Genomic DNA, 17,665 nt, shown 5'->3' on the forward strand with positions numbered 1-17,665 from the left:
CATAGAAAAAGCAAGGGAATTCCAGAAAACATCTACTTTTGCTTCACTGACTACACTAAACCCTTTGACTGTGTGGGTCACAACATTCACAACTAACTAGAAAATTCTTAAAGAGATGGGAATATACCTGTTTTCTGAGAAACCCTTATGCAGGTCAAGAAGCAACAGTTAGAACTGGACATGGAACAATGGACTGGTTCCAAATTTGGAAAGGAGTATGTCAAGCCTGTATACTGTCACCCTGCTTACTTAACTTATATGCAGAGTACATCATGCAAAATGTGGGGTGAATGAATTACAAGCTAGATTCAAGATTGCCAGGAGAAATATCAAGAACTTCAAATATGCAGATGATACCACTCTAACAGTAGAAACAGAACAGGAATTAAAGAACCTCTTGAAAAAGGTCAAAGAGGGGAGGAAAAAAAAATGGCTTAAAACTCAATATTCAAAAAACTAAGATTATCGCATCCGGTCCCATTACTTCATGACAAAGAGATGGGAAATTTAAAAAAAGGAACAGTGACAGATTTTATTTTCTTGGGCTCCAAAATCACTGGGGGCAGTAACTGCAGCCATGAAATTCAAAGATGCTTGTTCCTTGGAAGAAAAGCTATAAGAAACCTAGGCAGCATATTAAAAAGCAAAGACATCACTTTGCTTCAAAGGACCATATAGTCAAAGCTATGGTTTTTCCAGTAGTCATGTATGGATGCAAGAGTTGGACTACAAAGCAAGCTGAGCACTGAAGAATTTGATGCTTTTGAACTGTGGTGCTGTAAAAGACTCTTGAGAATCCTTGAACTGCAAGGCGATCAAACCAGTCAACCTTAAAGGACGTCAGTCCTTAACATTCACTGGAAGAACTGATGCTGAAGATGAAGCTCTAATAGTGGCCACCTGATGTGATGAGCCAAGTCACTGGAAAAGACCCCGATGCTGAGAAAGACTGAGGGCAGAAGAAATGGTGACAGAGGATGAGATGGTTGGATGGCATCACCAACTCAATGGACATGAGTTTGAGCAAACTGTCGGGGACACTGAAGGACAGGGAAGCCTGGTGTGCTGCAGTCCATGAAGTCACAAAGAGTTGGACAGGACTTGGCCACTAAACAATAAAACAACAATCCTCTTTGATCTACCTCCTACAGTAATTTAAGTTAAAAAATGGGATTTAATTAAACTTAAAAGCTTTTATCAGCAATTACTCAGTCACTACAGCATGTCCAACCCTTTGGCAATTCCACAGACTGTAGCCCACCATGCTCCCCTGGCCATAGGATTTCCCAGGCAAGAATACTGCAATGGGGTGCCATTTCTTTCTGCAGGGGATCTTCCTGAGCCAGGGATGAATCCACATCTCTTGCTTTGGCAAGTGGATTCTTTACCACTGAGCCACCAGGGAAGCCCCATGCATAGCAAGGAAACTCTGAACAAGATGAAGACAACCCCCAGAATGGCAGAAAAAAGTTATTGCAAATGTAACAACTGACAAAGGATTAATTTCCAAAATATACAAGCAGTTCATGTAGCTCAACAGCAGAAAAATAACCCAATCAAAAAACAGGCAGAAGACCTAAACATTTCTCCAAAGAAGACGTACAGATGGCTAAAAAACACACGAAAAGATGCTCAACATCACTCATTATTAGAGAAATGCAAATCAAAATTACAATGAGGTATCACCTCACACCAGCCAGAATGGCCATCAGCAAAAAAATCTACAAACAATAAATGAGTGTGGATCTTGCACTGCTGGTGGGCATATGAACTGATACAGCCACTATAAAGAACAGAATGGTGATTCCTTTAAAAACTAGGAATAAAACTACCATATAGTCCAGTAATTCCCACAACTGGGCATATACCCTAAGAAACCATAACTGAAAAGGCACATGTACCCCAATGTTCATCACAGCACTAATTATAATAGCCAGGACCTGGAAGCAACCTAGATGTCCATCAACAGAGGAATGGATAAAGAAGTTGCGGTACATGTATACAATGGAGTATTACTCAGCCATAAAAAGGAACACATCTGAGTCAGTTCTAGTGAGGTGGATGAACCTAGAGCCTGTTGTACAGAGTGAAGCAAGTCAGAAAGAGAAAAGCAAATATTGTGTGTTAATGCATATATATGTGAAATCTAGAAAACTGATACTGATAAACCTATTTTCACACAGGAATAGGGATGCATAGAGAAGACTTGTGGACACAGCAGGGGAAGGAGAGGTGGAACGAACTGAGAGAGCAGCAGTGAAACATATACACTACCATATGCAAAACAGATAGCTAATGGGAAGTCACTCTATGACACAGGGAGCTCAACACAGTGTTCTGTGATAACCTAGAGCGGTGGGGGGGAGGGGGTGGGGGTGTTGCGGGGGAGGGCAAGAGGAACAGACATGTATATACTTATGGTTGATTCATGTTGTACAACAGAAGCCAATACAATACTGTAAAGCAATTATCCCTGTAGCTCAGACGGTAAACAATCTGCCTGCAATGCAGGAGACCCGGATTCAATTCCTGGTTTGGGAAGATCCTCTGGAGAAGGGAATGGCAAGCCATTCCAATGTTCTTGCCTGGAAAATTCCATGGACAGAGGAGCCTGGAAAGCTACAGTCTGCAAAGCAAAGAGTCGGACACAACTGAGCAACTAACATTCCACTCCAGATTATCCTCAAAAAGATATAAATTTAACAAAACAGGATTTATATGCTGAAAACCCTGATAAATGAAATCAACAAAAATGCAAATAAACATTTAAACATAATATTTTAATAGACTAGAAACCTCAATGTAGCAAAAATGTCAATTCTTCACAAACTGATAATAGGCTGAACACAATCTCTACCAAAACCTAAGCAAGGTATTTTTGCAAACACAGACAAGATTATTCTAAATTTTAATGGATAGGCAAAGGAACTAAAATATAGACTTCTTAAATTTTTTTCAAATACAAGGGTGGAAGAGTTATAATACACAATTACTAATGTAATGAAAACTAAAATGAAGTACCTACATTAAAAAAGAAACTTCAGAGCAAGGAAAAACAAGGATCAAGTGGGGCACTGAAAAACAACTGAAGGGTCAATTCACCAAGACAACCAAACATTCAAAATGTGTATGTATCAAACAAAAATTTCAAAATACATAAAACAAAAATTGATAGATTTATCCTAAAATGCCAATGAAATCTCAAGGTACCCCAAATAACCAAAGGAATCTTGAAAAGGAATAACCAAGTTGGGAAAAGATTAATTCCTAATTCAAAACTTACCAAAAAACTACATTAATCAAAACAGTGTGGTCTGGTACAAAGTCAGATTCAAAGACCAATGAAGCAGACTACAGTAAACATTGCCTATATGGTCAAATGATATTCGACAAGTGCCAAGACCATTCAGTGGAGAAAGAACAAAGGTTTTTCTATAAACAGTGCTGGGAAAACTGCAGAACAATCAATTTGATCCTTATCTTACATCATATATGAAACAATGGATCAAAGACCATAAAACATAAGACTTAAAACTATCAAACTATTAGAAGACTGGAAAATCTACATGATCATATATTTCTTGGATATGTATATGATACTGAAAGCAGTGAAAACAGAAGAAAAATTTAAACTTTTGTGCATCAAAGAACACTATCAACAGAATAAAAAGAAAACCATAGAATGATGGAAAAACAGTTGTAAATCATCTTCCTGATAAGGGATTAATAACCACAATATATCAAGAACTGCTACAACTTAAAAAAGAAATCTAATTCAAATATGGGCAAAGAACTTGAATACATTTCTCCAAAAAAGATATACAAATGGTCAATAAGCACTGACCATTTCATTAGGGAAGTGCAAATCAAAACCACAATGTGATACCACTTCATACTCACTGTGATGGCCTTTAAACAAAAAAAGAAACAAAAAAATAACCAGTTGACAAGAATGTGGAAAACATGAAACCCTTGTGCATAACTAGGGGAGTGTAAAAATCATGCAGCTGTTGTAGAAAAACAGTAAGGTAGTGTCTCAAAAATTTAAACATAGTTGCCATAATGATCCAGCAATTCCAGTCCTAGATATATACTGAAAAAAACTGAAAAGCAGGGACTCACACAGAAATTTCTACACTAATATCTGCTTTTTTTTTTTGGTCACCACAGGCAGGATCTTAGTTCCCTGTCCAGGGATCAAACCCACACCCACTTCAGTAGAAGGCCCTATAACTACATTATTCACAATAGCCAGAGACAAACAACCCATGTGTTCACTGAAGGAGGAATGGATAAACAAAATGTGGGAGATACACACACACGAATGTTATCAAACCTTTAGAAAATAAAATTCTGATACATGCTACAACATACATCAATGCTGAACACATCATAATCAAATATGAAATAACCCAGACATTAAAGATCAAATTTTATGTGATTCTATATATATGAGATACCTCAAACAGGCAAATTCAGAGAGTAAATTTCAGGTCACCAGGGGAGGAGAAATGGAGTTACTGTTTAATGGGTACCGAGTCCCTGTATGAGATGATGAAAAAGTTCTGAAGATGAACAGTAGTGATGGTAACACAACACTGTAGATATACTTAATGCCACTGTATGGTTTACCATAAATTTTTAATGATCAAAAGCACTAATATAAAAAAAAACCTGATAGAACCAAAAAGAGAAATTAACAAATCCACAATTATTCTTAGAGATACCCAGAAAAATTTGTCCTTGTTGACAGAACAAGCAAACAGAAAATCAGCAAGGATCTAGAAAAACTGAGTAACACTATCAATGAACTAGATCTAACTGACATTTATAGAACACTTCACCAACAATGGTGAAACACGTCAACAGCAAAATAGACACTGTTTTTAAGCACATATGCAGACCATTCACAAACAGAACACATTCTAAGATAAAAAAAATCAAAAAATGAAATCATACAGAGTTTCTTCACTAACCACAATGGTTAACTAAATAATCAGTAACAAAGATAAAGAATGATCTCCAAAAATTTTGAAACTAAACAACACACTTAATCCATAGGGCAAAGAGCAATTCTCAAAAGAAATCAGAGCCAAACAAAAATGAAAATATATCAAGATTTGTAGATCCAACTGAAGCACTACTTAAGAGCAAAAATTATAGCATCAAGTGCTTACATACTACAAAAGAAAATGTCTAAAAATCAACAACCTAAGCTTTCTCCTAAACAAACTAAGAAAACAGTAAAGTGACACCAAAGCAAACCAAAAGGGGAAAAGGGACAAGAGGAGAAACCGATGAAACTGAAAGCAAAAGAACAAGGGGAAATTTAATGAAACTAAAAGCTAGTTCTTTGAAAAGATGAAAAAAATGGGTAAACCTATAATAAAACCGGCAAAGAGAAAACGCACAAATTACTCATGTCAGGACTAAACGAAGATATCACTGCAGACCCAAAAACTTCAAAAGGTCAGTAAGAAAACGCTAGTAAAGAAAATGCTACACATAGAAACTGGGTAACTTAGACAGAATGGAGCAATACCTGAAGTATCATAAACCAGCAACACTCACCGAGGAGGAAATAATCTGAGCAATTCCAGATTAAAAAATTGAATTTGTGGTTAAGAATCTTTGGAGAAAGAAATCTCTAGGGTCATATAAATTCATAGGAAAACATTAAAAAAGAAATGACACTAATTCTACTTAACCCATTCCAGAAAACAGAACAGGACAGAACACTTGCCGATGCTATGAGGCCAGTTTCACCCTGATGAAAAGGCAAGAAAGTGTTGTTTAAGAAAGCCACAAACTAGTATCTCTGAAGATCACTGACAGGAAAACTCTCAACGGTGTATTAGCAAATCAAATCCAACAATGTAAAAAAAGAAGACCAAGTGGAGATTATCTCAAAAACACAAGGTTCACCCAGTATTAGAAAATCAATGCATTCCACTATATGAACAGACTAAAGGAAAACATGATCACATCATCTGAGAAGAAAAAGCATTTGACAAAGGACTACACATACATATCAACTATGTTTCTACATACTAGCAACAAATGACAGGAAATTAAAAATTCTATAAAATACCAAGCTATCTACTTTGTACCTGGGCAGGTCCACAGGCAATCCCCACTATATGTTTGGTATCCAGTCCAGGCAGCGCAGAGGGTTCCGGCTTGGTCACACGCAAGGTGTCAAAGTGCTGACATTGATCATTGCTCCCCCAGCTGTGGACCTCACTGTCCTCAGTCAGGGCCAGGCAGTGGGTAGACCCTGCAGCCACATCAATCACCTTCTTCCCTGGGGGCAAAGGAGGATGCAGATATAGCTTTACGTCTATGACTTGTGTTGCAATAAAGATCTTTAGTCTAAGACACTCAGGTCAGAAGGCATTTAATGTAATTGCTCACAATTCATATGCTTTACATACATTATTAAAACCTCTGCTGTGTTTTACTAGCTACAATCTATTAAGACCTACAGCCTACAAATAAAATAATACTGTGAAATGAAAAGGATCTATTCATTTTCCTCATCCTTGTTCAAAAAAGACACCTGTACTTTGAATTAACTAGAGATCATATTTTCTTATCCCAATGTATAACCATGCAAAGTGTACTCCTCTTTAAAAGACTATGTTTTGGGGACAGTTATAGGTTCAAAGTGAAACTGAGGAGAAGGCACATATCTGCAATATACTCCTGATCCCAATGGACACTAACCCTCTCCCCATTATTAATGAGTCATTTTTTCACACACAGACATCCAGTTCTTCTGACATCATTTGCTGAAATGACAATCTTTGCTCCACTGTATTGCCTTTACTCCTCTGCCAAGGATCAGTTAACTATATTTATGTAGATCTATTTCCAAGCTCTCTTCTTTTCTCCTTTTCTCGTCATCATACTTTGTGTTTAGTCACTTAGTCATGTCCGACTCTTTGCAACCCTTTGGACTTTAACCTGCCAGACTCCTCTGTCATGGGATTTTTCACCAAGAATGCTGGAGTGGGTTGCCATTTCCTCCTCCAGTGGATCCTTCCAACAGGGATCAAACATGCATCTCATGGCTCTTCTGCACTGCAGGTAGACTCTTTACCCGCTGAGCCATCAGGAAAGCCCATAAAGATCATATTTTAGCCAATACCAAACTGTTCTGATCACTGCAGCTTTACAGTTAAGTCTTGAAGTTGGACAGTATCAGTCTTACAACTTGCTCTTCTTTAATACTGTGTTGGCTATTTTGCCTTTCGATATAAACTTTAGACTCGGTTTGTTGATATTCAGAAAATAACTTTCTGGGATTTTGATTGGAATTGCATTAAATCTATAAAACAAGTTGGAAAGAACTGACATCTTAACAATATTCAGTGCTTCTATCAATGAACTTAGAATGTCTTTCCATTTAGTTATTTGATTTCATTCATCAGTTTTCCTCATACAGATCTCATATATATATATATATTTATACATATATATATATATAGATTTATACTTATGTATTTCATTCTTAGGTTGCTACTGCAAACGGCATTGTATATTTAATTTCAAATTCTACTTGTTAGCTGCCAGTATGTAAAAAAGAAATTAACTTTGGCATATTAACCTTGTATGTCACAACCTGGTTAGTCAGGAGGGTTTTTGGTCAATTCTTTCAAATTTTCAACATAAACAATCAAGCCATCTGTGAACAAAGTTTTATTTATTCCTTCTCAATCTGTATAGCTTTTATTTCATTTTCTTGTTTTATTGCATTAGCTAAACTTCCAGTAATAATTTGGACAGAAAATGATGAAATGGAACATCCTTTCTCCATGACAACACCCAACCAGATGTCACACAACCAATGCATCACAAGTTGAACAAACTGGGCTATGAAGTTTTGCCTCACCTGCCATATTCACCTGACCTCTCGCCAACCAACTACCGCTTCTTCAAGCATGCCAACAACTTTTGCAGGGAAAACACTTCCTCAACCAGCAAGAGGCAGAAAATGCTTTCCAAGAGTTTGATGAACCCCAAAGCATAGATTTTTAAGCTACAGGAATACACAAACTTATTTCTCATTAGCGAAAATGTGTTGATTACTATGGTTCCTATTTTGATTAATAAAAATGTGTTTGAACCTAGTTATAATGATTTAAAATTCATGGTCGGAAACCACAAGTACGATTGCATGAACCTAATAGTCTTTATCACGTTGAGGAAGTTTCCTCTATTCCTAATTTACTAAGTTTTTTTTTAAATCATGAATGGGTATTGAAATTTTGTCAAAAGCTTTTTTTGCACTTATTGATAGGATCATGTGATTGTTATTCTTTCATCTGTCAACTTGATGGATTAACTGATTTTTTAACACTGAACCAGCCTTTCATATGTCTTGAGTTCATGTATTTATTTATTATATTTTTTTCTTTATATGTCACCCATCAATGGACACTACAGTTAGATACATGTCTTAGCTATTGCAAATAATGCTGCAATAAACATGGGGATGCAGATTTTTTTTTGAGTTAGTGTCTTTGATATCCAGAAATAGAACTGCTGAAAGTTCTATTATTTTTTGAGGAAGCTCCATACTGTTTTCCAGAGTGGCTCCACCAGTTTACAGTCCCACCAACAGTGTACAAAGTTTCCCTTATCTCTACATCCTTGCCAGCTCTTGTTATTTCTTGTCTTTTGATAACAGACATTCTAAGAGGTAAGAGGTGATATCTCAATGTTTTGAAATGTATTTCATTGACAATTAGTGATGTTGAACATCTTTTCACATACCTGCTAGCCATAATACGTTTTCTTTGGAAAAATGACTATTCAGATCATTTTTTTTTTTGCTCTTGAGTTATATGAGATTTATATATTTTGAATATTAACTCCTTATCAAATATATGACTTACAAATATTTCCGGCCATTTCATAGTTTGCCGTTTCATTTCTTTGATGGTTTCCTTTGCTAGACAGAAAGATTGATTTTAGATCTCTCTTCTTATACATTTGAAGCTATAAATTTCCATCTAAGCTTTCACTGTATGCCACAAATTTTTAAAAGTTGTATTTTCATTTAGTTTAAAATATTTTAAAATTTCTCTTGAGATGTCTTCATTGACCTATGTTTTATCTGGAAGTAAACTATTTTATCCCCTGTATTTGGGGATTTTCCAGCTAACTTTCTGTTACTGATTTCTGGTTAATTCCATTTTAGTCTGAGAGGAGACACTGATTTCTCTTCTTTTAAATTGTTAAGGCGTGTTTTATGGCCTGGTCTATCTTGGTGAAAATCAAAGTACACTGTTTATGTAGAAAGTTTTCTAAAACAAAATCTATTTTTTATTTTTCTCCAAAGTTAAATGATAAAAATATAAAATATATTTTTCTATTTAATAGTGTTAGCAAAGTATTATAATTTTGCCTATAAGTATATTTAACATAACAAAAACATGTTATGTCATGTTAAGAGGTCATGCTTAATATGAGGCCATGCTTTCAGACATATCAACATAATAAAAAATTCAGCTGAAAAAACTCTACTACAGTAAAGAAAACAATTCTATCCTAAGAGCCTCTCCTAAGAACAAATGACTATATCCACAATCACCTATACTTACTATACTCTCATAGTAAGCTATCCCTCTATCTAACTAATGGGGCTGAGGAACTTGATTTCATCTAGTAAATGAAGGGAATATAAACACAAAGGCAAATAAAATTCAAATACAGCTCCTTAGTAAACAACCAACCTTATTAACTCTAGAACTTACCTGAGACACTTAGAAAATAATAAACACCATGTGAACACACAAAACTTCTAGTCACCAAAGTATTAACATGCTTTAAAATAAAAATGATGGGGAAATGAACTGGCAAGTCCCACTTAAAATTCTCACTTCTAAACTCAAAGCAAAAACATAAAGATGAATCCAGGTAAGTAACCCAACAAACTGTATCCCTTGTGCCAAATGCAGCACAAGGCCTGTTTCTGTGAATCAAAGTGTACTGGAACACAGGTCCATTTGTTTTCCTATTGTCTACGACTGCTTTAAGGCTACAATGGCAAGGCTGAGTAGTTAGGAGAGATGGCATAAGGTCTTCAAACCTAAAATCATACAGAGAGCCTGGTCCAAAAAAAACCAGCCTTCCCACCGCATGTAGTGTAGCAACAGAGCACTACAGGTCCCACTTGATACACTTATCACCACCCTCTCCCATACTTCAGAATGTAGCAAAGCACAGCTACATGCCTTGGCTCTCATTCCTCCCGTCTACTGAGAATGCATACTGGACACCTTGAAACCAAAAAAAGAGGATTCATCCATCAAGGATCAGTTCAAACAAGACCACTCCAGGCTGACCGAATCCTATCTCCCTTTGTGCTACATACATATCCATAGTCTTAGCAAGATCTACAGTATAACTACAGATGACCTCACCAAACAGAAGCTAATCTCACCAAGGCCAATTTAATGAGTAATGAAATGAGTACTTGCCCCCCCACCCCATACACATACACAAAAAAACCTCTCCAATAAAATAGAAAAAACCAACAGAAAACAACTCTCCAATATTGGAAAAATTTAAAGTTTCAAATTAAATTTGCTGAGAATAATTCTAGGTCACTTTTTAATACAGACAAACCACGTTCCGTTTATTATCTATACCTATTAAAATGTGGGTAAAAGCTTCTAATTTCATGGGTCATTCACAATGTCATGTAAAGGAAAATACCTGCAAACTTTAAAAGATTACTGAAGAAAACTCCTCAAATGGTTTTAAAAGTTTACATCTTGCACTCACCTTGCAATCCTTCCAAGAGTTTGGGATAACGAACATGTTCCTCTGTTCCATGCCCAAGTCTCTGGTTGTCACCCTTTCCCCATGAATAAACTTGGCCATCTTTTGTCAAGGCAACAGAAAACTGGCTTCCACATCGGACTTTGACAACATCCAAGTCTTGCAGCTTTTCAATCAGCTTTGGCGTTTTGCAGCCATCACTGCCTCCTCTGCCCAGCTTCCCATAGTCGCCATCTCCCCAGGACCACACCTGACCTAAAAAGCACAAACTATCTGAGTAAAAATAAGCCTAAATAAGCCTTTTAAATGTCTGAAAATAATCCATATAGCCAAAAGCACACAAAAATCTAGATCACTAATGTATACAGTTGACACAAATGAAATCTAGTTTCTATTTCAGGTTGTTATAGAAGCAATTAAGAAATGGAGAGACTTCCCTGGTAGTTAAGTATCTACCTTCCATTGCAGGGGACAGAGTTCAATCCTGGGAGGGGACTAAGATCCCACATACTCGGGGGAACTAAGTCCGGCACTGCAACTACTGAGCCCACACACCTCCACTACAAAAGCTCTCACGCCACAACAAAGGATCCCCATGCCGCAACCAAGACCTGACTCACCCAAAAACATTAATTTAAAAAATTTAAAAGAAAGGTAAGAAGTAGAAAGCTGACTTTTCATTTTGTTTTAACTGAATGAATAGTAAAGTCCTGTGTGTGCTAAGTCGCTTCAGTCGTGTCCAGCTCTTTGCGATCCTATGGACTGTAGCCCTGCAGGCTCCTCTGTCCTTGGGATTATTCAGCAAGAATACTGAAGGTACTGAAGGGGGTTGCCATGCTCTCCTCCAGGGTATCTTCTGGACCCAGGGATTGAACCAGCGTCTCCTGCATTGGCAGGTGGGTTCTTTACCACTACTACCACCAGGGGAAGCAATAAGCCCTAACCCTTACTAGTCTGGCCTCATGAACAGCTTCCACTAAGTATTAAACATGGAACAAAAGCTCTACTACCTCCACAGAACACAGTGACTGGACCCATGGCATACTGCACACCATCTCAGGTCTGCCTGCCAACATTCTTGTTATGCTGACCACATGTCAAACACACAACAGTATTTATTTCCAATAAAAATTTTAGTGAAATTTAATTAAATATTACATAAAGGGATAAAATAAAGTTGCTATCTGTGGGAGAGCAAGGCTGACAGGCTCCCAACTAATGCTGACAGACAGACCCCACAATTCAAAGGACAGACTCCCACAATACTGAAAGACAAACACTATTTTAAAAATATTGGGAATTCCCTGGCAGTCCAGTGGTTAGGACTCTGCACTCTCACTGCTGAGGGCCCAGGTTCAATCCCTGGTTAGGGAACTAAAAACCCCGCAAGCCACACAGCACAGTCAAAAAAAAGAAAAAAAATCAACATCAAACCTGGTAAGTATATCCACAAAAAGTGTCACACGAGTACAATCTCACTAATGAACACAAATATAAAACTGAAATTAAAAGCAAGTATCATACTGTGAATACACAAAGACTAATAAGCAGGATTTACGACAGAGAATCAAGGGTGGCTCAACATTAGGAAAAGTAGTCATAATAACAGAAATAATACATCAATTATTCCATTTATTTTCATTTCTTTGTTAAAAAATAAAATGCCCAACTAGGAAGGCTGGCCCTGGGCAATGGAAACTACGAGTCTCATAACACCTCTACCTCTTCCAAAGACACTGAGGTACATATGCACTTAGAGCCTCCAAAGCTCACTCCCTCTAGGGAAGTGGCCCTCCTCATCCTGAAAGCTCTCCCGAGGCAGCAGGTGCTGCACATACCATTCTCTGTCACAGCCAGGGTCTGAGCATCACCACTTCCACATGCCACATCGATGACCTTCAGTCCTTTGAGCCCAGCAACCAGCATGGGAATGGCCTCATCTTCACTGGAGCCTTCAAACAGACAGGACTATTGTTACTGCAAGTATCTGAGAAAGCAGCGGCCTTACGCAGCATGCCCAAGCTGGCTCAGAGCAGACGTACCGTGGCCCAGTCGGCCATAGTTCCCCCTGCCCCAGGTGTACAGCTCCCCTTCGGCCGTGATGGCTGCACTGTATGTGCTTCCACACGCAATGTGCACCACATGCTTCCCGGCCTGCTTTCCAGAGAAAGCAGAGATCACCTTAGGTTCCTCAAGAGGCCTGTGGAGACAAAAGGAGCAAACATGAATGCACTTCTGAGCCTTTCCTACTACTGACACTCCCAGGAATAAACTATCAGAGCATCGAGATAACTTTGCCTTTCAGGCATCTTATGAAATAATTAAGAAATACAGAATTCAAACACTTCCATGATTTTTTGTTAAGTGGGCACCTAATGCCAAGCGTCACACCCAGCATACTGTTAAAGACACAGGTGGTCAAGCCCATGGCAGCTTTGGTCACAGTGGTCTGAGCACAGACAGCACAAGTGCAGCAATAGGGAAGGAAGAAGCTCAGGAGCTGCACCGAGTAACACAGCCAGAAACAAAATACTCCAAAGCGGCAAAAACCAGCAGCCAGAGGTGGGGAGCAGGGGTTGGCTGCAGAAGGGTCCAAAGAAGCCAGGGTGAGGGGTGCTAACAGAAGCACTCTGTATCTGTTACAATGGCTCCCAACCTCAAGCATTTGAGAAGCTCACCAAACTGTACCTAGAAAGCTGGTGAATTTGTAAATCTCATGCACATGGCTGAAATTTATATATATTTGTTAAACAAACAGGGAAGAAATGATGGGCAAGGTTTACTAATCACATTGCAATCTATTTTTCACAAATGAAAAGTAGGAAGCAGCAAGGATTAATTGGGTAGAAGAGACCATTAGCTGATTCACTTTCAAAATTAGCAAATGCCCAATGCTTGTAATCTAAAACACGTCTGCTATGATCACTAACACTCATTCTAGCCTCTCCAAAGACACAGCTCACTTACTTTGTGACACACTGTTCTGCAAAATAAGCACACAGGAAGAGGAACAAACCAATTACTCCAGTTCCACCTCCCCATTCAGCTCAAGTTTCAACCCCCCACCCCAAAGCTTCTCTGCAACTTCTGCATTTGCACCATTCTACTTTCTTTCCCTCAACTCAGGCAACAGACAAGTTACTCAACTAGCACTTAATCTCAACTGAGTGTTATTTAATTACAAATTATTCCATGCATGGTAATTATACCCAATATTTAAAAAGTAAAAAGAGTAATGCCTCCAACCCAAACCTCAACCCTTTCAAGTCCTGTGAGCCCCAAGCCAATCCCTGCCTCCCTGTTTTTTCTAAGTTCTGTACTTGTAATTCCTTTTCTTCACTATCATTTTACTAGATTTGTCTGAAACTCCTACAACACTATCAAGTTTAGGACACCAAGTCTGCTGAATGCTAACACCCAGAGTGCATGACTCTTTTTTCACAATTTGGGATCCTTCCTGGAGATATCCACTTCCACCCAGTGAGAACGGGCCAGTCTCCTCTCAACTCTGCTGCTGCCCACTCCCTGCTCATGGCTCTGACAACCTCAAAATGGGCTGCATCTTCAAACTCAACCTAAAACCAATGTTTTCTCCACCAACCTCCACTCACAACAGTAACATGAAAGGCTTCCTGTGACTCCAGTCAGCCATCAGAACTCTTTATTTTCATGACTCCACATTTAGAACAACCATTCTGTTGTGTTTCTGGTCTCTTACAATAGTCAAAATAACACATTAGAAAACTCTTCATTTTTGTAGCTGTGAAAATCATAGTATGGCTCAAGGAAATGAGGACGTTATCTGATAGAGATGTGCTGAGGTAATAAACGAAGGAAGCAGAGTGTGGAATTCAGTTTAGAAAACTCTGCAGTGAGAGTGCAGTATGTGTATCAACAGGAGTAGCAAAAGCCAGGGGAGAAGAACACGACGGCCCACTGCCATCACTGTCTATGCAGCATGCAGAAACCCCCATGTCACAAGGGCAGATCCATCTGGGGGCAGCTCTCTTCATCGCAGCCCTGCACATCTGAGCAGCTGCACAACCCTCACCACACTTTTCTTTGCCACCTTATTTTGGTTACAGCAACACAAAAGCAGAGTGTATCAGGTACAGGAACAGGCTGCACATACACGGTGTCTCCATGGCCCAGACGTCCGCCATCCCCGCAGCCCCAGGAATACACCTCTCCAGTGGCTGCCAAGGCCAGGTAGTGGTGACCGTCTGAATGGGCAGCAATTTTTACAATGTTTCTGGAGGCAAGCCCCTGGACCAACTGTGGGGCCTAAAAAAGGTAAAAACAGGAGGAAAATTAGTAAGCAATCCAAGGACAAGAAAACTGCATGACTTGCCTCACTCGTGTGTCTTACTCTAGTAAGCCCACTCAGACTAAACCTCTCTGGTGGCTGTACAGCTGGCCTGCCCAACCTACAGAGCAGCACCAGGCAGGTGCCTCCACGTGCCGCATGGCATGTCTAGACCACTCCTGCACAGGGAACTGTGCAACTACAGGTGAAGAGCGCCCATCTGCCATCATCCCCACAAGTTTCTCATCTGTTACTTCCTGGTCCCAAAGTGAAATGACTTTACAGTTTGTAAATGGGAATAATAGTTGACAATAATTGACACTGTAAGGAGTTCCTGAGCTTAAGAACTAAGAAATTCTGCCCCAAAATCTTGACAATAATGATTTCAATCAAGACTTTTAAATACGATTAATAATATACAATGAGCTGCTGCTTATAAATCTTCAGAAATCAACCGACATAAAGAAAGACAAGATATGTAGCATACATAGCAGAGAGCCCCCTCCACCAACCCACCCCAGGACCTACAAGTGTGTCACTGTTGTAGGCTTGCGTGTATACGCGACCGTTCCTCGACAAGATCAGGAAGCGCTTCTCTGCACAGGCGATCTGCGTGACCCCCAGGTTGGCAAGGCCTTCACACTGAATGGGACCGATCACATTGGCATAGTATTTCCATCCTATTAATCCCCATCCTATGACTTCTTGTAATGATCCCTGTCAAATAATGAAGTAAATATTTTCTTCGTATCACCAAGAAAATTTCCTTCTTAGAAAAAAATTAAGAATAATTCATGAAAGGAGTAACAAACAGATATAATAAGATAAAAATAAAGCAAGTAAAGAAGGAAGCTGATTCAAAACATTAAAATAACTCAGAACACCCCATACAGCCTCCATTAGCAGGTAAGATAAGTAAATGGACAGGTTACTTTTCCAGAGCATTTCATTTAACAGAGCACATTAAAAAGTAGAACAAGTAGATCTTAAATATATTTTCAAATGCTCAGAACATAGGTTACCACTCTGCCATAACAGGTAGGGACCCAGAGGTCTGCACGCCTGCAGACAAGCATCCCTGCTGTTAGTGGGGTTAAAGGAGTCAAGCCGCATGACAGCAACTGAGGGATAACCAGCTCCCATGTCCTCCACACCGGGTACATCACAGCTGCACACGTGTGCAACTCCATGTACACACAGAGAAGAACAAAGGTACGGGGGTAGCCATCGCACCTACACAGCAACCTTCTGGCAACATGAGTGTTGACCAATAGGAAACTGATTTTAAAAAATCATGACACATCCACACGTGGACCACTAAGCTGTTTTTTAAAATAAAGCTAGAAGCTCTTCACTTATATAGACTATCCTGATTAGTGAAAAGACAAGCTACAGAAGGGCTATAACATACTACCACTGAGAGAACACTGAGAGGGCACATGAAGACCCGCAAAGTGAGAAGCAGCAGGTGGAAAACTGGGTGAGACCAGGCAGAGAGACAGGACGTGTCAATGCACCCTCGCGTTTAGCTTTTACTTTTGAACCATGTAAATGTATTATTTGGAAAACATAAATTACTGTAAAATAAAATAAATACTCTTCAAATTGAAAGTTAGACCGAATTCCCTGGTAGTCCAGTGAACAAGACTCTACACTCTCACTGCCAGTGATCCAGATTCAATACCTGGTCTGGGAACTAAGATCCTACAAACCTCATGATGCAGTCCCCACCTTTCCCCCAAAATTAAAAGTCAGAAAAATCTGCATTTTGCTGTATAGGAGAAACTAACATATATTTCAAATCAACTACACTCCAATAAAAATTAATTTTAAGTACTTATACTATCAAGAACAAAGTTTAAAAACTCTGGATTAAAATCAGGATTCTTTGTGTGACCTTCGCGAAGTTCACTCCAAATGCAGCCTTCTCATCCATATAATGGGACAACACTGCAATGATTGGGTGTGACTGTATGAGGTTCTCGGTGAGCCTGTATCAGCAGATCCTCACACGTGTAGATTAGTGTCAGACACACCACTATGTTCCTGCTAAGGAAGACAGGACAGCATGTGGCTATGTGAACCCAGGAAACCTCTCTGGGGACACACCTGCTGAATCTGGAACCTGGGATGGGTCCTGAACCGCTGTGCATCAGTCTGCTCACGGTGACAGCTAGTGACTAACACCTTCAAGTGTACACGTTCAAAAGCTGGAAGCAAACTTCAGCCCAACCCCAGAGAAAGTGAGTCTCCACACAGGCAAGAATGAGACTCTAGGAACAAATACAGAAAGTATAAACCCTGCTATCCCACTTACCTTATGAGATGTTGGAGAGCTACAGAGAGGCGGCATACACGGGGTGGCCAGGCGATCTAAGTGCGCCATGACAACAACTGCAGTCTGCCGCAAGTCTATAGCAAGCTCATTGTCTTGTGGAAGAGTAAGGTACCTCAAGAAACTCTCATTGGGGCTCAGAGGGCCAGAGAGAAGCTAAAGAAGAAAAGTAAAAAAACCAGCTTCAGAAATGGCAGGGAAAATTAAAGTAACACAAGTAGTCTTTCACCGCT

At 39.2% G+C, this 17,665-nt stretch overlaps 1 protein-coding gene and 1 non-coding gene across 9 annotated transcripts in view; one reads left to right on the forward strand and one right to left on the reverse strand.

Moving 5' to 3' along the window:
- The window catches only part of HERC2 (HECT and RLD domain containing E3 ubiquitin protein ligase 2), a 238,331-nt gene that overhangs the window by 171,408 nt on the left and 49,258 nt on the right, over positions 1-17,665 (reverse strand). For all 8 annotated transcript variants that reach the window (XM_044932091.2, XM_044932094.2, XM_044932108.2 and 5 more), the window contains 7 exons: positions 17,415-17,588; positions 15,626-15,814; positions 14,924-15,075; positions 12,834-12,991; positions 12,630-12,743; positions 10,795-11,046; positions 6,111-6,304 (listed from right to left, as the gene is read on the reverse strand). In XM_044932091.2, coding sequence (XP_044788026.2) covers positions 6,111-6,304; positions 10,795-11,046; positions 12,630-12,743; positions 12,834-12,991; positions 14,924-15,075; positions 15,626-15,814; positions 17,415-17,588 — 1,233 coding nt within the window. The remainder of the gene's footprint in view (positions 1-6,110; positions 6,305-10,794; positions 11,047-12,629; positions 12,744-12,833; positions 12,992-14,923; positions 15,076-15,625; positions 15,815-17,414; positions 17,589-17,665) is intronic.
- TRNAE-CUC lies at positions 12,093-12,165 on the forward strand. Its single transcript has one exon. It is a non-coding gene; the product is annotated as a tRNA-Glu (tRNA).

The sequence above is a fragment of the Bubalus bubalis genome, chromosome 2, assembly GCF_019923935.1.
Source record: "Bubalus bubalis isolate 160015118507 breed Murrah chromosome 2, NDDB_SH_1, whole genome shotgun sequence".
Taxonomy (NCBI): domain Eukaryota; kingdom Metazoa; phylum Chordata; class Mammalia; order Artiodactyla; family Bovidae; genus Bubalus; species Bubalus bubalis.